Below are 22,019 nucleotides of genomic sequence, written 5' to 3'. Positions count from 1 at the left end.
TGGCTGACTGTTTCTTCAGTTTTTCTGTTTAACCACTTTTTAAAAACAAGAACCCTCTTTACCCTTTAGTTACCACTCATTTTTATAGTCTTTGTTTCATAACAGACCTATTTTCTTCTTTGTCTAATTCTTATTTTGATTGCAGTTCTGGGATATTTTTCTTGCCCTAATTGCACTTTGATAGATTCTGTCTTGTTTAAAGGCTTAGATTTTTGCAGCTTATCCCCATAGACTTGTGCTACTCCTTAAGCATACAGATAGCTAAGCTTTTGTTTCTGTTGTTTTGATTTGTGAGTCACTGAAGAATTTGAGATAACTGAATCATCCACAGAGGTCAGTTAATATCTTTCCAGTTAATTGTTCTCAAAACATGCCCTGAGTATGTTCTCTTAAACTGCTGTTAGCTGTCCCATATGGGTTTAGTTTGGGAATTTTCTTCACAAGATAGCTTAGCAGTTTCTGGAGTTTCGTCTGTTTTATAAGTCCATTATCCTTCCACTCTGTAACCTCCCTTCTTTATATCAAAAGGTAAACTTACTTCCAATTTCTCAAGTAGCCTAAAATAAAGTCTAACTATCTTTCTCCATTTCTTAAAATGAAGATCCATGCTGAACAATGGATTTCTTTGCCTGGGTGTATTCTTTGAGTGTGTTTTTCTGATTTTCTCTTCTAATAGCAGAGTGCTTTAGGTCTTGCTTTCCTACTAGAATTATTTTTTAAAAAAATTGTTTTAATTCCTGCCCCGAAAAAAACATAAGAAATTTTCTTTTCTTCATGAGGATACCTGAATTAGACACTTCATATCAGTATCCCTTTTCTTTTTCTGTGTAGTTTTACTGGAGAAATGCAACAGGCTTTTCCAGACCTTTTCTGGATACTGAAGTATGATGTGCATTCTCAATACACAGAGCAACAACTTCTTCACTTTTTTCCTTGCTTTCTATTATTGAACAAACCTTTCATTTTAGTGCTTTGATTTATCCTGCAAGTATTTTAAGCTGTGATGGCAGCCTCAGGTTCACCCAGTTATGCTTTGTAGCCCTTAAATATTTGTATAGCCACACAATGTGTTTGCGAAGTTGGTGTTTGTCTCATGTTATAGTTTCTCTTCCATATTTCAATGATTTATGTAAGTTGAAAAATATTTCAGTTCCCCAGCTATCCTCAGACTAGTCTATATTCTTCTTCTCTGATCTGGCAGGTCAGTGTTACCATGCTCTTCATTGTATTGCTACCATCTCTCCTCAGCCAGGTTCCTTTGCAGAATCTCATTTCACCGTAACACCCTTTGGGCAGCCATGCAATTACTGCCACTAAATTGTCTATCCCTGCTAGAGAAGGTCCTCTAAACTGGTGAACAGCTTTTGTGTCCACAGCTCCATCATAGCATTTGGAACTACCACTGAATTTCCTCACTGGCAGCATCCTTAGCATTCATATGGATGAGTGCCACAAGGCAAAGTTTTGTGGGTTGATGCAATAGTACCTAGTGGCAGTTAGAGCAGAGTTACTAACCATTGATCCAAAGGATTGCAGCTGTTGGTTGTTTTCTTGGATACTAATGATGTTTCATACAGGGGAGCTAATCTGTTTGGTCTAACTGAAATTTCTTAGGAACCAGCAGCTGCATAAGAAATACATTCAAACATAGCCCTTAAACCTTTCTATAAGTATTTACATTTAAATGATCTGATCCTGTTTTAGGATACAAGGGTTCACATATTATGCATATATTGACCTCAAAGGAGGAATAATTTAATTACTTATGTGTGCTATGTAATGTGATCCATCTGAGTCTCAAACTCTAGTAATATAAACTCGGTGTTAAACACTACTTTTAGTTATATTTCTGTAACCAAGTACGTGGAATGTCATTCACTAGTACCCTAAGTTACAAGATACCTAGTGTGAATATTTTAGTAATGTGTTAAATGAGGAAATAAATTAATCATCATCTCCTAATTTAAGTTGTTCTTATTGTTCAAAAACTGGAATAAGCTTCTAGACTCCTCTTATCTTCTACATCCTTTCTCTGGAGAAGTGCTTAGCTTCAAAATGCATGCTTCCCCATGCAGACATTGTCTTAATTAGGCTTGTTTGGGAGAACAATCCATGAGACCCGTCTGCCAGTGGAGACTGCTGAGAAACCACCAGCTGGCTTTGAGGGAGATTATGAGGAAGACTTAGGGCAATAAACAATTTGAACTTAAAAAGATTTCCTCGTAATGCAGATGCTTTCATTAATGTCAGTGGGCTTTTAAACTTTTTCTAGTTCAAGGAATGTTACAATTCTGTTACAGATGGATCAGAATCTAAGCAAGAGACTGTGAGGCTCAGTGCTTCTAATGCATGATGCCTGCTCTCTCCTGGCTGGGTTGTGCCTTTAATACACAGCGTAGTAATTAACATTCAGCTTCTGTGTCTGGAGGGACTGTTCCTCTTGGGACTTGGACTTCAGCTTACTAATTTCTACCAGCAAAGAGTATGTTTGGTGGTGCATTAGATAAAATAAAATGTAAAGCGTTAAACAAACTCATTATCGTATACCATAAAGCTCACAACTAGCTTTTACACCATACCACATTTTGTACTTTTCAAGTCTCTGTCCACGTACCAGGTGAACATCCTCCATTATGGGCATATTTCTTCTTTTTTACAGGTTATCACAATTGGTAAACATGTTAAAGGATACCATTATATCATTGCAAATCTGGTAAGTATTCTTAATATTTAAAATACCTGTATTACTCAGTTTTACTGTTTATGAATGCACATCAACTAGTATTTTGTTTTAAGTGCAATTTAGAAAGCAGAAAAAAGCTAAATGTCTTCATCCTTGCTAAATGAATGCATGTGTTGAGATGATATTTGTTTTATTGGCTGAGTCTTTTCAGGACTTAATGCCTCCTCTGATATTCCCTTCAGTGGGAATGAAAGTTGCTCAGCACTTCAACAGAGCTTCTCTTTTTTGACATACTTTAGAAAAAGAGAGTACAGAAATTAGAAAAATAACTTTCTGCATCATTGACTGATACATTAATTCAGAAAACTGATAATTTCTCTCTCACACTTCTAAACTACTTAAAAATTACAGTTATCAACTTTCATTCTGTTAGACTAGTGAGTCTCGGATTTATACATATTTATCTCTCAGATTGGCTGGGTAATCAGTTTGAATTAATGTTTCTTGAATGTAGGTGATTAGATAGTATATATATATATAGTTTTGTAAGGGGAAAGTTTGGAAAACTCACTACATTCTGTCAAGGTAATTATTTTGAAGTCGTGTTTAAAGGTGGAAAGCCGTTTTACTGACATTAAAGTCAGCAACACTTATTTAGTGAAGCTAGGGAAACTAATCCAATAGTTTTTTTAACAGACAAAGCAAATTCTTCAGGCTTGAATCTCAGTTATCCCGTTCAAGAAAAGAGTTTTGGGGGTTGTATAATGCGAGTGCCAGCAAATAATTGTTTTCATCATTTATTCTTGAACTGTGATAGTGTTTGATATAAATTCCAGCAGGGCCCAGAGTGCCCTAATTTACACTGTCTTCTATAGTCCTTTGAGGAGTCTGAGGAAACAGAAGGACCATAGTGTGCCTATTGCACTTCAGGTGTAACCCCTGTCTCCTCCCAGCTTTGATCGAAACACTTCTCCCGCTAGGCGGGCAGAACTCTGAAGAATCCTGTCAGTGTGATGGTGTGAAGAAGCCTTGTACTCTAAAGGCCTCTTTAAAGGCTGAACACTGGGGTTTCATTTTTATATCTTATTAAATAATTTTTGGATAAAGAAGTTAAGGTACTGATAGTCACAAAGCAAGCATAAAAGTCTTAGAAAATTTGAAAAACTTAAATGACTTACATAGATAATATATATTATATATAGATATTATATATTTATATTTATAATATAGATATTTGTGTTTTGCATTGCAAATGTTGGATAAATAGTATTTTGATTCCTGAGGGAAATTTTAGAAAATATGCCCGGTGGATTTCATTATGTTAACTGCTTGCTATTTTAGCCATCACTTTAAATTTGCAACAGTAATTCCATGAGATCTAAAACTTATTGAATCTTGAATTTTAAAGCAGTTTGATATCATATATAAAATGTTTATGGTAATTATTTTAAAACTGTTTTTCTGTCAGAAAAGAAACTTATCTAGTACTTGATCATATCCCATCTTCTCTGAATCTATCTTCTTTCTTTTTTGTCTGTAGTAGTGTTCTCCTCTAGTCTGATCAATCAGTCAAAAAATTGATCTACTTTGAGAATAAAAAATGCTGATAGATGGAGAAAAGGTTAAGAGTATACAATGAATGTTCCTGTTAACTGTCACACTAACGATAATATTGAAGAAAGTTTCACGACCCCCATAAAAGTGTCTGTATTAGCATGCAGCAGCACATCACTGGTGAGGATCACTAATATGCAATTATTTAGGAGCACCTAGTGTAGCAGTTGTAGCAACTTATGATAATGTGGTCTGAAGTTGTTGCTTCTTTTTGTGTTCACTCTCAACATTCATTTGAACTAAAGTGTCTGAAGTCAGTATTTCATGTAAATGCATTTGTATGGTTATTTGGGCAAAGTTAAATCATGGAAAAAACAGAATACAAGAACTGAAGGAATGAGAAATAGTTCTTTATATCAGAGGGAGGAGGCTGAGGAGATAGTAAGTTGTTCCACCTGCTTTAGAGTTCCTGACAAAAGAGGACACAACTGTGGCTGTAACTATTCCTGGCTAAAACTTGCTTGCTTAACTCTTGCTCATGGCAGTGTTCCCTTTCTCATTTAAACGGTCCCCTTGAAATTAACAGGATTGTTTAAGAAGTAGCACATGGCAAGGACAGATCCACTTATCCCATGCTTTATAAAGATATTTGTCTTGTGAGCAAGAAGAAGGGTTGCTGGCTGACAGAGCCGACAACTTAATCCTGGCAGCCCAGGATTTAAGCTTGGATCCAGTTTGAGGAAAATGTTGGCTTACACTTCTGCAATAGAAGTCGTATGGTAACTCTGTATTTCTATATACTATTGAGAGAACTGCCAAAAGTATTGAAATAACACACATAATTTTTTCTGTGCCCAGGGATTTACTGATGGAGATTTGTCAAAAATTCAGTTTGGAGGAGCTAATGTCTCAGGATTTCAGATAGTTGACTATGATGATCCTCTGGTGTCAAAATTTATACAACGTTGGTCAACACTGGAGGAAAAAGAATATCCAGGTGCACACACTAGTACAATCAAGGTATGTCTTATATTTTTTTTAACCATGCTAGATGGACAGGAAGTGAAAGAATTGGAATATAAAGACTAGACAGAGAAAGCCCTTGAAAATCAACTGTGTCAACAAATTTTATATTTCTCTGGGGTACTTTTAACATTCTCTATCATAGGACCATTTGAGCCAAGATGCTACATTCTCAAAAATGTTTAAGAAAACTTTAGTTTCTCTTCTGTCCCTGTAAATCTGTGCCTGACAGCTTATTAGGTAATTCTTTTGGATGTGATGATATGTTAATTATGTACTGACTACATCTGATTTTTCTCTTTCTCTGTGTATTGAAATGTTTTAAAGACAAATGTTTAGTCCTACATTAGCTTCTGGGGAACACAGATTTAGCACTTTTTTGATATAAAATCTAAGAAATGGTACCTAAGAAATGGTAGGACAGTTGCTTTAAGACAGAGGCTTAAGTCCTACAAAGGCTTTTAAAATTAAATGCTATATCTGACGTACAGAATGATGGTCTCATTTCAGGCCTGAGTCACATGATGTGACACCGGGCAAGTGGTTAAATTTCCTTACCTCAGTTTTCCTGCTGGATAAAACTAGGATAATCGTACCTTCTTACTTTCTTACTTACGTTATGAAAATCAGTTAGTGGCTGCAAGATGTTAAAAATAATAACTCAATTTTAATGCTAAATAATTTTTGGTTTAAGTAATACAATCAGAAATTTTAATAAGAACGTGTATTCTTAAATAGCTCTAAAATGATTTTAGAGAAAAAGATAAATGACAAATCCTTTAGGCATAACTCTTTTTTTGTGCTATAGTTTGAATATGAAGTATATTCTTAATTTATAATGAGATGAATAAGAAGTTTCAGCAAGGAATGGAAAAACCATTTTTTAAATTCCTGAAACAAAAGTCCTTTAAAGCACACAACCTTAATTTCAGTTAAAAAATAAAGATTATAGATTCCTTTTTTATGAGGTCAAATTTGGTGGTAACTTAGTCAAAGCAATGATTTTTTCTGTGGTTATTTTTGTAGTTTAAAATCTGTGATGGAAGAAGTGAATTTTCTTATTTGATGTTTGACAGAGTAAACTATCTCATGTTTTTAGGTACATTCATATTACAGACATAGTATATATAATCTGTATTGTTCTCATTTAGGAAAAAGAGAAGGGATGTGGCTGTGGGTGATTAATAGAATTGTTTTGTCTCTCTGGTTACTGAGTGCCCAAATCTACCTACCTACCTATTCATGTTGCAGAATCATAGCCTGGAAATAATAACATTGAAATACATGACTGAAGTAAAGAAGTCAAACTGAAACCAAGTTGCAGTTTTTATCACTGATGGAAAAACAACTGGGTGGGGCACAGTAGCAAGAACTCTGGTTCCTCTGGTGCCACCTAACAGGAAATTGCATGTGTGTTAAATAACATGAGGTGGTTGCAATGTTTTATTAAAACACTAAAATATCTTAACTCTATCACAGATATTCTCTTTATTTCTTCCATGATAGGTCCTTTCAAGTCTAGCAGAAATTGAAAGGGTTGAAGGAGGCTATTTAGAATATCTTCTTGTTTTGATTTTGTTATGGATAGGAAAACTAAATTAATTGAAACACTTATTTTCATGAATTTCATTAACTTAGAACACATTTTAAATTCAATTTAGAATTGAATTTTAAATTAAAATTTAATTAAAATTTTAAATTTAAAGGCTGATCTCTCTTTATATATTGATTGATTAAGGAACATACGGATTGCACTGATACTCAGTCAAGAAATTGAGACCTATGTTAAATTATCAGATAAGTTATAAATGCCAGAGGTATTGATGGTGGGGAAAGTGGAAATATATATTGCAATATTTAGTGACATTGATTATATCAGTTACTGTATTTCTTTGTCTTTCTCTTGTCCTTATACACGTATTACTTGTCATTTTTGCTTGTCATTACATGTAAGGTCAGAGATATGTCACATTTCATTCCTGTCCTTGAGGAAGCAAGAGGCAGGGCAGAATCACAGAAATCATAGAAACAGGGCAAGAAAGGTCTTTGAGCAGTCAGTCACCCAGTCCATCCTCCTTGCCTGAAGGCAGAATCAGATAAACCTGTGCAGTTCCTGTGGGTAGTGATTTCACAACTTCCCCAAGCAATCTATTTCACAGTTTAAATAATCTTATTTTTGGCTTTTGTCTAGCCTCAATCAGCCTTTATATCACCTAATTCATTACTCCTTTATGCGTTTCTAATGGATATGAGGGAGTTCTCCTTTTTAGTTGTCCTATATTTAAAGATGTCTACCTTATTTCCTGCCTAGCTTTCCTCCCTGCAATACTAAATAATCCCTTTCCTTTACATTTTCTGCTCTCTGATCCTGTTCATCATTTTGCTCTGGAACCTTTCCATTTGGTACCAAATAGAAATGCCAGACTGGCTGCTGCACTGCATCCAAGTGCTATGCTGAAGAAATGGAAATAACGGCTTCACGTATCTTAGAGACCATACTCATTCTACGGTTTCCTTTTGTGTTAGTTGTTTTTTCTTTTTTTTTTCCCTCTCCTCACCATCATGATGCTATTGAAATATATTTGTCATGAGATACATGCTAACAACCAGATCTTCTTCTGCATTGCTTTCCTTTGCTGCTGTCGATTAAGGCTGTTTAAATGCATTACTTACCTGTCCTTGCTGAACATCACATTCCTTCTTATGTTATTATTCTAGCTGTGTTTGTTACCCCTTGCTTTTTGAAATAGTGTACAAACATCTAAGTTACTGAGCAGGTTAAAACACTGGTCTTCCATTTGTCCCTTCAGTGATCTTATGAGTAACGTTTCTCCCCTTTTTGTTTTGAGGTAGTTTTCTAAATTGTCAGTGCTTATAAATGAGCTTTTGCCACTAGTTCCCATGGAATCTAGGAAACTGTTGCAGCAGATCCCATATGAAATGGATGGAAAGGCTAATAAAAACCCTGTATTATCAGTATAGAAGTGAGAGATGGTTACATGCCCCTTGCAGGTAATATTATACTTGCAATTGTAAATGTTCTATCATTGCAGACAAAAACATTGCAACTGTGTTGTATTATCTTTCTTTTGTAATCCAAAAAGAAGTGTACATTCATTTCACATTTTAAAATGCAAGTCAGTGGAATATGACTGAGCTGATATAAGACATGTCACAGCATCCAAATACAGTCCTGAAAACAGAGAAAGACATCCTTTCTAAGAAAAAGTGCGTTTCAAAGGAAAACGGTCTTCAAGAAGCAAAAGCATTGTTAAAAACCTGTGCTTTAGATGCCCAGAAGAGGACCTGGATCAAATTGCTTTAAAAATGCATCTTCACAATTCATAAAACATTAGTTATAAGAAATTACAGTCTTAGGAATGGGTGAGAAAAAACACTGATTTTTTTTCTTGCTGCGCTGTACCTGTACTGATAAAACCACAAGATTTAAAGATTAAGCAGGGTACATAAAGCTAGTGCTTTGAAGAGTTTTTCCAGATGGTCTTTTCATCTTTCAAAAGTAAAGCTGATACACTGTTTACCTAGATGAAATTTATAATATATCTGTTGTAACCAAGGGTGTTATCAGTTCTAAAAGAGCTAATGATGTGTAGATCTAGAAACATACAGTTGAGCATCCTCGTGAATTTCTTTGTCGAGCAGGGAAAAAAAAACCATATTTAATTTTATCAAGGCCTAATAATAACAAGTTGATATCTTCGTTTGATCCATTATTGTGTATTTACAAATATGTTGGGCTTTCTGAGCCTTAGTGTGGTGTCAGACTGTTATGTTTAAGGCAAGTTTAAGGCAAGTTTCTTGTGGAAGGACACTGAAGGACAGCACATCCATTCCCATCCAACTACTTCAACTTCATTATCTGATTAATTCATTCTGTTTGGGGGCAGCCTTTGGTCTATTTTCAGGAAGAAGCTCAATTTGTACCTCTTGGAGGCTGGTGAGACATAATTTGTATTGCCTTTGTGTGGCAAAGCTTTGGTAACAGGGGGCTACAGGGGTGGCTTCTGTGAGAAGCTACTGGAAGCTTCCCCCATTTCTGAGGGAGCCAATGCCAGCCAGCTCCAAGATGGACCTGCCACTGGCCAAGGTTGAGCCCATCAGCGATGGTGGTAGTTCCTCTGGGATAACATAGTTAAGAAGGGGACAAAGCTGCTGCACAATAGCACCCAGAGAGGGGAGTGACAGTATATGAGAGAAACAGCCCTGCAGACACCAAGGTCAGTGGGGAAGGAGGGGGAGGAAGTGCTCTAGGTGCAAGAGCTAAGATTCCCCTGCAGCCTGTGGTGAAGACCATAGTAAGGGCAGGCTGTCCTGCAGCCCATGGAGGTCCACAGGGGAGCAGAGTTCCACCTGAAGACTGTGGAGGACTACACGCTGGAGCAAATGGATGCCTGAAGGAAGCTGTGACCCCATGGGAAACCTGTGCTGCAGCAAGCTTCTGGCAGGGACCTGTGCACCCATGAAGAGAGGAGCCCACACCAGAGCAGGTTTGCTGTGAGGACTTGTGACCCTGTGGATGGGGCCCACACTGGAGCAATCTGTTCCTCAAGGACTGCACCGTGTAGAAGAGACCCGTGCTGGAGTAGTTCATGAAGGTCTGCAGCCTATAGGAAGGACTCACATTGGAGAAGATTGTGGAGTACTGTCTCCCATGGAAGGGACCTGACACGGAGCTAGGAGGAAGCAGTGGCAGAGACGTGTGATGAACAGACTGCAACCCTCGTTCCATGTCCCTCTGTGCCCCTGTGGGAGCAGGGGAGTATAGAGAATTTGTAAGTGAAGCTGAGTCCAGGAAGAAGGGAGGAGTAGGGTGAGATGCTTTAAGATTTAGTTTTTATTTTCTCTTATCCTACTTTGATTTGATTGGTAATAAATTAAATTTTCTCCAAGTGGAGTCTGTTCTGCCCATGATGGTGATTGCTGAGTGATCTCTCCCTCCCCTTATCCCAGTCCATTAGCCTTTCATTATATTTTCTCTCTTCTGTCCCTCTGAGGACGAGAGTGATAGAACAGCTTTGGTGGCACCTGATGTCCAGGCAGAGTCAACCTGCCATGTAAGTACTAAGCTTAAAGTAGGCGTGTCCTATGAGGAGCAGGTAAGGACTCTGGTCTTGTCTTTTTGTGGGAAAAGGAGGCAGAGGAACAACCTCATTGCTCTCTACAGCTTCTTGAGGAGGGAAGTGGAGAGAGAGGTGCTGAAATCTTCTCTCTAGTATCTAGTGGCAGGATGTGTGGGAATGGTTCAGAGCTGCGCCAGAGCAGGTTCAGACTGGATCTATGGAAGTATTTCTTTACCAAGAGGGTGGTCAAACACAGGAACAGGCCTCTGAAAGAGGTGGTCAATGCCCCAAGCATGTCAGTGTTTAAAAGGCATTTGGACAGTGCCCTTAACAACACACTTTAAAATTGGCCAGCCCTGAATTGTTCAGACAGTTGGACTAGATGATCATTATAGGTCTGTCCAGCTGAAATAGTCTGTTTTAGAAGCCATTCTACTCTGTGATAAGCTTTTCTAAGACCAACCTTAGACTTGGTGTGTGCAAGAAGTACCTGAGCCAACTTGTGCATGATAGATACAGAAACTACATTCCGTGTGCAGGAAAGATTTTGGGGCTGCCTGGTTGAAGACCTAAACCAGCTCAGACATGTAGGGAATACCATTGTGTTGGAACATGATAACAACCACAGTGCTCACTGCAGCTATTTTCAATGGCTTGAAGTGCTTCATGCTGGTACATAATGTTTCAGATGTTCAGAATTCATATGATTGGATTTCTAGCTTCATAATCTCTTTCCCCACCCAACCAATGCATAGCTGCAATACCAAAACACTACATTGTTTCTACCTCCTGATTTTGCCCTCAGTAGTTTCATGTTTTCAAGTCTCTTTTTTATAGTCGTGTTGTCTTTTAGGAAATTATTATGAAACCATAAGTCAGGAAGACTGATGCTTGTAACTGAAAGATGCTGGTTTAACTCTACTGGTGCTAATTTACCTCAAGGATGCAATGCCGATAACATGCAGAAAAAAAAATATAAATATATATCACACGATTATGTGCCTTGCAGAAATAATTAAAATTTAGATGACTCGCTGATAATAAGGAGCAAAGGAGAAAACAATGAAAACAATTATTCAAACTGAAAATTCAGAAGACATTCAGTCTAGATATAGATGAGGAAGCAAAAGTGTACAGTTAATTAATTAGACAATACCTTCATTTTGGGTCATGCCTCTTATGATTGCAGTGTGTTGGAAAATGGTTTTATAATGCAATGAATTTTAGTAAGAGTTATAAGGGATATTCTATTGCACCTGCTACAGTTTTAATAGAAAATATGATTGAATGTGCTTTAATTCAAGTAGATCATAATGATTTATAAATAAGAATTTAAAAAAAAAATAGTTAATTTCAGTATTTATTATAAGATTTAACCAGAAACTGATCTGGAGTAATTTTTTTTTAAGTGCCCTTGTAAAACTGTAGATTTGTGAGATTGTTCTGGCTACTACTTCCAATAATACTACTAACAGAATATAGCAGTTAATGTTCTAGCTACCTGGTTTCACTGGGCTTTTGAATCCCAGTCTTCTCTACTTGAAAAAATACATAAAAAATTGTGGGCATAAGAAATTTCAGTGTTATACTTCATGCTCCTTTTTAATAGCCTAAGGGCCTTTTCCATGTTATCACTCATTACAGCATAGTTGCTTTGGTTTGGTTTGGGGTTTTTTGTAAGGAAAACTCAATTAAAGAATGGAATGTTTAGTCACTGAAAGTAGTGGTTGGTTTCAGGCAGTATATGTAGGTTTGTCTCAGACATACAAAGGGCCAATTGACCCAGATCCTTCGATCCTGCAAGTGCAAGTGGCTGAATTGTGCTAAAGTAAAAGTATTTGCCAGACTTTAGAAAACTATAGAACCAAGTGTCTCTATGAAGCTATGTTTCTTTGAATTTGAATCTACTTAGTAATTATAAATTTTTAAGGATCTTCAGCCAACAAACTGCAGTGGATTCCTCCTGCCTATTTTCCCAGGAGAACTCTATCACTTTTTTCAACCAGCAATTCACCTCAATATGGTTGATATAAATCGGAAAAGCTACTACTCCTTCATGCTCCAAGGGTTCGTCAAGATCAGATGTACCTTTGGCCTCAGAAAGACCAGTGTCATTTGGGACAGTAGAGCTTGATGGAGAAGTGGGGATAAGAGGAGAAGAGGGAGTGATACACAAAGATGAAAATAGGAGGAGAAGGAGGAGGAATGATGTCATTCAAAAAAACGGGTCAGCAAAGTGAAAAGAGGCTGTTGGTACGTAAGTGAAAGGCACAGAAGGGTGGTGGCAGCTCAGAGCTGAAGAGGCATCTATGACTGAATGTTTCTTGGGTCAGGGGAAAAAGGGAGGAGGAGAAGCACTGGGGATCACTTACATTAACAGGGAGAGGAGACATACATTCTGGGGCAGGCCTGGTATTAAGGACCAGTCAATGTAGGTAGCTGCCTATATTATCTAGTATGGGGAGGCAGATAAGTAAACATGAAGTGTTAACTGTGTTTGGGAAATTCAGCAACCTAGTAAGAATGGTGTATTCAATTCTATTAGGACTTTACTTGGAAATTAGATTGGAGCAAACAGGAGAAAGCTGTTCATCTTGAGACAACAGGCAAATACTGTACTGGTTGGGGTAGATAAGAACTGATAATGGAAAGGGGGAATTGTTGTGGTTCAGGGTTTTTTTGCAGTTATTTTTCTATTCTTTTAAATTTAAGACTTGAATTATTAATAATAGTTTTAAATGGCAGATTTTGAAAATTCTTAGAACAATGCAATGTGTATGATGAGAATCATTGATTGTTTTTTTCTTCTCTTCACCCCAAAAAAACCCCAAACCAACCCCCTACACTTTAACACTTCAAGCATTCCCACTAGCTCTTTCAAATCCATTTCTTGGAGCATGTTTTTTTCAGAAATGTCTTTTGCCTTTATATTTGTACATTTTGTTCTCATCTTGTGAGATTTCCCTGCTTGGTCTGTTTTTACTACCATAACCTTAGGCTTCAGTTTATGCTGCTGGATCCTGCTGATTTTTACCACTATGAAGAGTGACATACTTTGCTCTGGCTTAGCCTAAAAGTAAAAGCTTTTATGTATTCATATGGTGACAATTAAAATGCCATATAATCTTTGTGATAAGTTAAAGGTGATTTTATCCTTAGAGGCATTGCTGTTTTGCAAGTATATTCTGTTTACAGTTAGAAGTAAGATTACACAAATAATTCTAAATCTTATTTATTTTATTAGCGTGCATATTTTCCATATGTAGTGGCATGATTAGAATACTATGGCATCTTTTGTGAGTAAAATGCTGTGGGTTCAAATCCAAATAATTGGTATTTTTATTCTGCAAAGCTCTTTGAATTCAAATCCAACTAAACGGTTTTAATTTTTTTGTCAAGCTCTATGTGGGTTTTTTTGGTGCTAAAAGGTTCACCAGGAATAAACTTTAGATTTTGAGAATTAGGAGGGTTTAAAAAGCTTCCAGAAAAATGACTTTCCAGAAAAGGACAAGATAGACATTTTAAGGAACTTAATAAAAATAGGTGAGTTGAGATAGGAAACTTTTCAGCCATTGAGTAATTACTAACGATTTTTAAGAACCTCCATGATATGAGGTTCAAAGAAGTTGTTACACAACTGTAGTGAGTAAACAATTTACATTTGTCCAAACATGTAAATTATGAACAGTTTAGAGTTGTTTCTCTTTACTGTAAGGAGAGATTAGATGTCTTCCTGGTTTATTTATTTTTAATTATTCAGGTTTTTTCAGAGGGAGAAAGAAAGCTTTAAGGTAGAGAAAAAAGATACAGTGTAAAGATGTGCATTGAAAGCTACTTTACTCCATTCAAGATCTTCTTTTAACACTTGCTAGTTATTCTTTCTCATTAGGAAGTGTTAGAAGGAAAGACATTTTTGTACTGCAGATAGTATGATAGATTAAGGGAAAAAAGGCTACAGCTGTGAATGTTTTGGGGTTTTTATGGAGGGTTTGTTTTGTGGGATTTGGGGTTTTTTTTAACACTAGCATAAAAGATGCAACATTGTTTTTCATGGCACTGGCAGAACTCGGAGTCTGCTTCAGTATTTCATTCACTTTAAATAACTTATACATGATAACTGGAGCAACAGCAAAGTACAAGCCTTGTCCAGCCATGGATTGTAGCATAGCATTGTTACTAACCCTGCTTTCTGAGTGAACAATATTGAATTATCTCGCCAGTTATATGCATTAGATCCACTCACCACTCACTCAACAAAAGCTAAGAAAAAACAACATAGTGGACCGAGAGTAAAGGGCAGGACACTTCTGAAAGCATCTGCCCATCTTTCTGTGGGTGCAGATTGCTTAGTTGAGAGAGATATCAAAAGATTTCTAAGACTGACATGGCAGAGCTCTTTCTCTGTGATGTGTTTTCAGAAAGTAAAGGGGGCACAATATTAGACTTATTTGACCTTCTGGATAATGGAAGGGATAAATTCCCAGACAGCTTCTGTATTTTCTGACTTTCTGTTCATTTAAATGGAAAAAGGTCTGGAAATGCAGTAGATTCAAATGCCAATGCCGTTAATAAGATCTGGCATTGTACTGCTTACTCCTGGACTCCTGGAAGATGGAACATTCACTTTGCTATGAAAACTTCTGCCCAGATCCATAATTTGTTTCATCTCTGACATTTTTCTGATATTTTGAAGAAACATTTGTTTTATCCTAGCATTAGCTTTTTTCTTTGGTCATTGGATTTAATCTACTGGAAGATCAAAGTACTTTAAAACCTCTGTCCTCACTGTAAAATTAAAAAAAAACCAACAAAACAAAACAGCAGGTACCTGCACTCCTTCTCTCTCTTTTTTTTTTTTTTTTTTCCTGCTGAATTAGCACCTCCAATGGCTCTAGTGAGAAGATTATTCTGAATTGGAAATAATCTTGGGGGAGGAATTACAGTTCAGGAATGTCCTTCCTATTAAAGAAGTAGGTGAAATAGGTAGAAAGGCCAAGCACCTTGGAATTTATAAATCTTGTGATCTTTGCTATATTCGGTTTTAAAAAGAGTGAAAGAAGGTCACTTTCCCCTGGAAATATCCTACAGTGGGAGCACTAGGATAATTCGAGTGCCCCAGTCTTGTTCATCTCTGCTGGATGTTCTGTATGTCTTTCAAATAAGAGCTAGACTTCCAGGGATTTAGGCTTTGGCAAGTGCCTAGCTACTGGGCTAGCTGTTCTGGGTGTGCCCAGAAAGCAGCCTTTCTAAACCAAACAAGGAGATAATTAAAATAAACATGTCACAAAATCAGCAGTTTTTCTGGATTGCAGTTTTGAAGCTGAATACTTAAGTTTTTCTAAGGTGACAGGTTGCTTAAGGTGTTCTTTGCATCTCATGTCATTGTGGCATTTCAAAGCAAAAATACCTATTATTTGTCTAGCTTTTCTGTACACATAGAGTTCTGGAAATATGTTAAATAAGGGCTGTTATCAAAATGGAAGTTGATGTGACTCTACAACTTTGGGAAACAAAAGTTAATAGAGATAGTATATTCATTAAGATAAATAGGGCTTGATCTCTAACCCCTTCTTACTGATATTAGTTTAAATTCGTTTTTTTAAAGATCAGGTTAATTTACATTTTATTAATTTCTCTTTCCCCTTTAGTCAGGACTGTTGTTATAAAAAAAATTACAAGTAATATTCCCAAATATCTTGGATATATATGCAATTATTTTCAACTGAAAGCAAGTCTGTTGCTATGACTGACTATTTTCACTAGAGCTCCATCCTAACATAAAGATCAAAGAGGAGGAGGCAGACATTGTCTTTTCTGGGCTTCCTGACCTCTACCTCACAGCCCCAGTATTTGAAACATGCCCATAGTTATTGAAGCTGCTTCTGTGCCTAAAGCCCATTTGCAGTTTGAATGGCAACCAGCTCAACATGCTGCTGTGTACAGACCCTCATTCATGCTATTGCCTGTACAAAACAGATGAAATCAAAGCATGATTATGGGCACAGTCAAGTTACAATGACATTTATGTGTACAAGATTTGACAGTTTCTCTTATTTCTGTTGAAAGTAGTTCTTTGCATTTCCATGCCCTGTCATGACAGCATTCAAGGTGTCGTGAGATCGTGAAGGAGTTAGCCATTTCCTATCAGTTGGTGAATTTTCCACTCTCTTTCACTGAATTTTCCACTAACTCATCTGTCAGACCACTTTCAAATAATTTCCAAAATGTACGTAATACTGTTTCAAAATAGCCCCCAGATACAGTAATTAAAGAAAGACCCTTAAGCATTAGTTTGACTACATTGGAAGTAATAAGAGATACTTGCTCAGTTCCTTTACTAGTTCTTGAGAAGTAACTTTCTGTCTCATTTCTTTTTGCTTGTGGGTTTACATATGTATATACCTGGTTTTTATATATAATTTATAAAAATGTAGAAATGTTTATATCAATCTTTCTGCTTTTGTTGAAGACACGAGCATTCAAGTAGAGAAGTGCTTTATTGTGGGAAAAATGCACAAAATTCAGATGAGAGATTTTATTATAGATTATTATATATATTTATTGGTATTTAAATAAATTTAAATTGTTTAAATATAAGAAAAAATGCTGAAAGTGTGTTTATACCTACTGATTCTACCCTCTTGCACTGGCAACAAAGAACGTTTCCTTTATTACCTCTGTCAGAAACTTACCTCTCTCCAAGGAAAAATATTTGTATCAAATTTTTAGACCTCTTTTCTCTTAGCCTCTGTTAGTGATAGTGTCCCTTCTCCTGCTTTTCCAGTAGAAGTTCCCCATATATGGTGAGGAACCTCCATCTGTGCCTCTTTTCAAACTGATTTCTGCCTTCTTGAGCACTGCTACAGCTGGATCTGCTATTCTAGCTGAGGGTTCCCTAGTGTCTTGAACAATAGCACTGCATTCTTTGCTGCTAGAGTCCCTGCCAACATTTTTGTATTCTTTTGTTTGTCTTTCTCACTGTTTTGTTAGATTAGGGGTGAATGGCTAGTTCATAGTCCCCTTGAGTGGTTTTAATTTGTTATTAGTTTGTCTACAATGTAGATATCTGTATCTAAGCTGATCACCCTGGACTTCTCTGGTAGTCTCAGAAATCCCTGGAGATGAAGTTAGTGGAATCTAAAGCACAACTAATTTCTTCTTCAGAAAGGTTTCTAACTGGTCAAATGAATCACACCTTAGTATGCTTATGACTCTTCTCTGACCATAAAAAAACCGCAAACAAACCCAAACTATAGTCAGTTAAGGATAGATTTAGACATTGCAGATATCCAAATCAAGAGAAAAACAATTCAACTTCTTGTGACTCAGAATACTTTCCTCTTTTTTTCTCTTTTTTGCATTGATGTCTTGAGATATTTATTTCTTTTCCACTGCTTAAGTTTATTCTTTTAGTGTTATATTTTAGATGTCTAATCATATCTCTCAGCTTTGTCTTCAGCACATGGGCAGGAATTGAGTTAAACACAGATTTAAAAACAGGTTCAAATATCTTACAACTTTGAAAGATACGTAAACAAAATCTTTTTCTTCTGGGGTTGTATTCTCCAATTTCATCCTCAAAAGATTCAGTTGCTGACTGTACAAAAGAGAATACTGGGCCTCTTAGTTAAAGATTCCTGGTATCTTCTGAATTTAGTGGAAAACAGCTGAAGTTACAAAAGGCAGCATCTTGCCAGTTTTTCTTGGACAGCGCATAAGTAATATCTTCTGCTTAGTCTGGGATGACTTTGTTTTGTCTTTACTTTTCAAATTCATCTTTGCAATTACAACTTACAAATTTTGCTAAGGTCTGTAGAACATTTAAGTTGAAGTTAGTTAGAAATTTAAGTTGAAAATCACTTGGACCTTGTGTTTTCTCTGCTTGGCGATGAGGGCATCTACTTAGAGAAAATTCTTTTCATATGACATTCATACAATGTGTGTTTTATAGCAAGAACTGTAAAATCTTTAGCCACTTCAGTGCATTATATTATAGTTTATATTATCAGCTTATTATCATAGTTCTAAAATTGTGACATGCAGGATTTTCTTTTTGCATATTCTTAGCCATGCTTTAATTATTGCAGGTGATTCTGTAGAATCTCTACTATAGTACCTATTCCATTTTGTATTAAAGTTGCTGATATTATCATATAAAGTTGAAAGGAACTGAAATGAAATTGGGAGATTTACAGTGCCATAACAATAGTAAGATGCAAGACCCATCCCACTTCTACAGAATAATGTTCCAAATAGTGCTCCCATTTATTTTAATAGTGCAGACTAGAATGTGGGTGAATCTCCAGTAAACCAAAGTGAATCAAGACAGGGCTAATGCATCCTTTAACTTCTGACCATTTTATTTATTATGCAGACACATACACATAGACACTTCTCTGCTCTGCATGACCAGGTTATTGGTATGTCATTTCTTGTTTATGGTAATGAGTTCACTTAGGTTTAGTTTGTCAACTTTACATCTATTTATGAAACTGTAGATAGTTTTAATGAGCCCCATGAAGGTTATTAGGAGCTGAAAGTGTATGCAGAATAAAGCAATAAGAAATGATTCATGGGCTGTTTGCTTTCATGGCATCTCCAACAGTGCTTGTAAAATATTTTGGGATCTTTAGATTACAGATGTCTTCACCTCAATTATGACATGTAGATTTTATATATGTGATGACATGTATGCACATACAGATACAGATTGATAGACAAAGCTCTACACAAACCTAATGTATGACTGAGTTGTGAATATTCAGGCCAGTGATTGTATACTACAGGAATAATATTCTTGAGATAATACATTAAATATATCTCAATGGTCAAATGAAACATAGAATAACTGAATTAGATAGCATTATAACTTCTCAATTTCAAGCTCATATTTTCTCTACTACTCAGGGTATGTTTCAGTGTTCATGACAGTGCTGTGTCCAGAATTTCTCAGAACCTAGTGTGGAACAATCTGTTTCTGTACTGCAAAAAGCTATGTTTAAGGAATTATTGCTAGTCAGAGTCCCTTCTGTCTTTGTAGAAGGTTCTATAAACCTCATCTTCAAATCCACATAGACATTTAATCACTGCTACTCCAGTAGGAGAAAGTAGTATTGACTCCAGCCAATCTTTCACTTCATTCTTCTGCTATTCTGATCCCTTTAAAGATTTCTGTACAAGTCACTGAGAAAACTTTACTGAGAAGGTTCACACTGATCACTCAGTCAGCTTATAGATCTGAAAAAAGAGTTCTACCTTCCTTTTCTTCCTTTCCAAGGTCTAACAGTTGCATACAGAAACTACCTCAATTCAGGAACTTACCTTGGTTACAATTACAATAGCCTTCTGGATGACTTGAGCTAACTAATTAAAGTTCTCATTAAAGTCTGAGCCATTGAAGCAAAGAGCCAGTATATTATTTCTCTCTGCTTTACAGTTTATATATTTTCAACATCTAATAGCCTTCACAGGGATCATTCCATTCATTCATAAGCCTGTAAGTAGTTATATTCTGGCCCGTATTTCCAAAAATGGCCCTTATATTTGGCATAATTGCAGTGTTCTTGGCTCATAAAGCCCATCCAACAAAATCCTCAGTGTATGTGCACATGTGGTTTAAGTTCAGTTAGTTAGTTGAGATGTAAAATTTTCCACTCACTGATGACAACTTCTTATGACTGTTTAGCCCCAGTTTCTGATGTGTGTGATCACAGGATTCTTCTCTGATGTCTCTCAAGTTGTAAAGATCCTTAGATTATGTCAGATTAGGAACATGGGGCTCTTCCTTGCCTATATTGCTCTTTGAGGGGCATGAGTTCTTCCAGGCATCTCAGCCCAAAAACTATTTTTGCATGGTGTTGACAAGGTATTGCATACTTGAAAATAGGTCCCCCTGGGTTTTTATATTTAAGGGAAAAAATTTGAGCATATGTATATACAAATATATGCTGTTGGGTTTTATGTGTATATATGTGGGAGGAGATGAAGTCTAGAAATCTGTAAATAAATGCATCTCCATGAAGAGTGTAACCAGAGGAACAATTTCTTATTTTTAGTGGCTAGCTCAAGTTAAATAGTGGAAGTAATTTCTTTTTTCCCCTTTCACCTCCATGGACTTCCAGCCATATCTGCTACATAGTGAGAAAGAAATTTAATTCACACTGAAAACAGCTGTAAATCTTTAGTTTAGATTTATTGGCACTGCCCCTAACCATTCTGAATGGAGAACACTTCATTAATTTTCATAGATGCCCCTCAGAGGGTCACAAAAGAAAAACTGATTTCAGGTATATCTTACTATCCTTTCTATTTTTAATGTGTTTCTGTGTTCAGTGGGTTACCAAGGGGATTGAAAGGTGTAGTGAAACTGAGTCTGTTTTTTAATTAAATATTTTCACTTCTTTTCAGTATACCTCTGCTCTGACCTATGATGCTGTTCAAGTGATGACAGAAGCTTTCCGTAATTTGCGTAAACAGAGGATTGAGATCTCCAGAAGAGGAAATGCTGGAGATTGTCTTGCAAATCCAGCTGTACCCTGGGGTCATGGTGTAGAAATAGAAAGGGCGTTGAAACAGGTAGCTTCCCTGGAGTGAATGCTGGGATGAGTGCGTGTGTGAAATTTCCTATAGATGCTTGAAAAGAATCCTCTAGTCTCCTGATCTGCCTGGATCTTGCTGAGAATAATGTGGAAGTGAAGTCCTTGTGAACTTGTCTAAGAAAATATATTGCATACGAAAAAGAGTCTAAACTGAATGTTTTTGAAATATCAATAATCATTTGTGGAAATACAAAATGCATTTTCTAAAAAGAAAAAAAACTTAATTCTTCTACCACTTTCATCTTCGTCTATTATAGGTTCAGGTGGAAGGTCTAACAGGGAATATAAAGTTTGATCAGAACGGAAAGAGAATCAATTTTACAATTAACGTCATGGAACTCAAAAGTACTGGTCCTCGGAAGGTAATTTCAATTGTCTTACAGTGTTTTAAAAGGTTTTACCATGCTAAGAAGTGGGTTAAGGTAGGTAATGAAACATTAATTAAAACATGAGTTATGATAATATTTGTTCATAGGTGTGTTCTACAATGGTTTTGCAGAACGAAGTAAAAATCTGTATTATTTCTTTCTAACAAGTATGAGTTATTATTTCTGGTAAGTACTACATAAGAATATTTTGCTTTCAGTTTCGTGGATTAAAGTTTTTGTTTTCTGATTTGAATTGCTAAATTAGAGCCAGCATTTGGGGAAATATGCTTCTGAATGACAAAAGCCAGATAAAGCTTTCCAGTGATGTTTTTATAAATGCGTTTATCTTTCTGCTCTAATTTCAAATCTTTCAGGAAAAGCCAGTTTCTCGTGTCCTCCTAATCTGGAGTATTTCATAACCCTTTCAATTCTGCAGTATGTGATGTTGATATTAAAACCTGTTGATATTAAAACCTGTAATATGTGAATAAAAAATGGTAAACCTATTTTACATACAAAGTAGTATGAACAAATGTCATTACTTGAATCTTTTTACTCTTTGTTGTAGTCTTTCACTATATAAATAGAAATACTTACACTGGTAAATCCATAGCTGAAATAGTTCTCTGTAAGTACAAATTGAAGGCATAGTAATAACATGCTTTACCTTTTCTATAAAAGTTCATATTCACTGGTGTCTGTGCATCCTATA

The 22,019-nt window shown here is 36.2% G+C and overlaps 1 protein-coding gene across 4 annotated transcripts in view; it reads left to right on the top strand.

Annotated features, from left to right (window-relative positions):
* The window catches only part of GRIA2 (glutamate ionotropic receptor AMPA type subunit 2), a 96,322-nt gene that overhangs the window by 50,459 nt on the left and 23,844 nt on the right, over positions 1 to 22,019 (top strand). For all 4 annotated transcript variants that reach the window (XM_027739560.2, XM_027739557.2, XM_027739558.2 and 1 more), the window contains exons 5-8: positions 2,660 to 2,713; positions 5,096 to 5,257; positions 20,749 to 20,916; positions 21,197 to 21,301. In XM_027739560.2, the coding sequence (XP_027595361.1) occupies positions 2,660 to 2,713; positions 5,096 to 5,257; positions 20,749 to 20,916; positions 21,197 to 21,301 (489 nt within the window). The remainder of the gene's footprint in view (positions 1 to 2,659; positions 2,714 to 5,095; positions 5,258 to 20,748; positions 20,917 to 21,196; positions 21,302 to 22,019) is intronic.

Source organism: Pipra filicauda, unplaced genomic scaffold (genome assembly GCF_003945595.2).
Source record: "Pipra filicauda isolate LSUMZ 115617 unplaced genomic scaffold, ASM394559v2 scaffold22_size4397567_pilon, whole genome shotgun sequence".
Classification (NCBI taxonomy): Eukaryota; Metazoa; Chordata; class Aves; order Passeriformes; family Pipridae; genus Pipra; species Pipra filicauda.
Note: the sequence above shows the minus strand (reverse complement) of the source record. Positions and strands in the feature narration are given on the sequence as shown.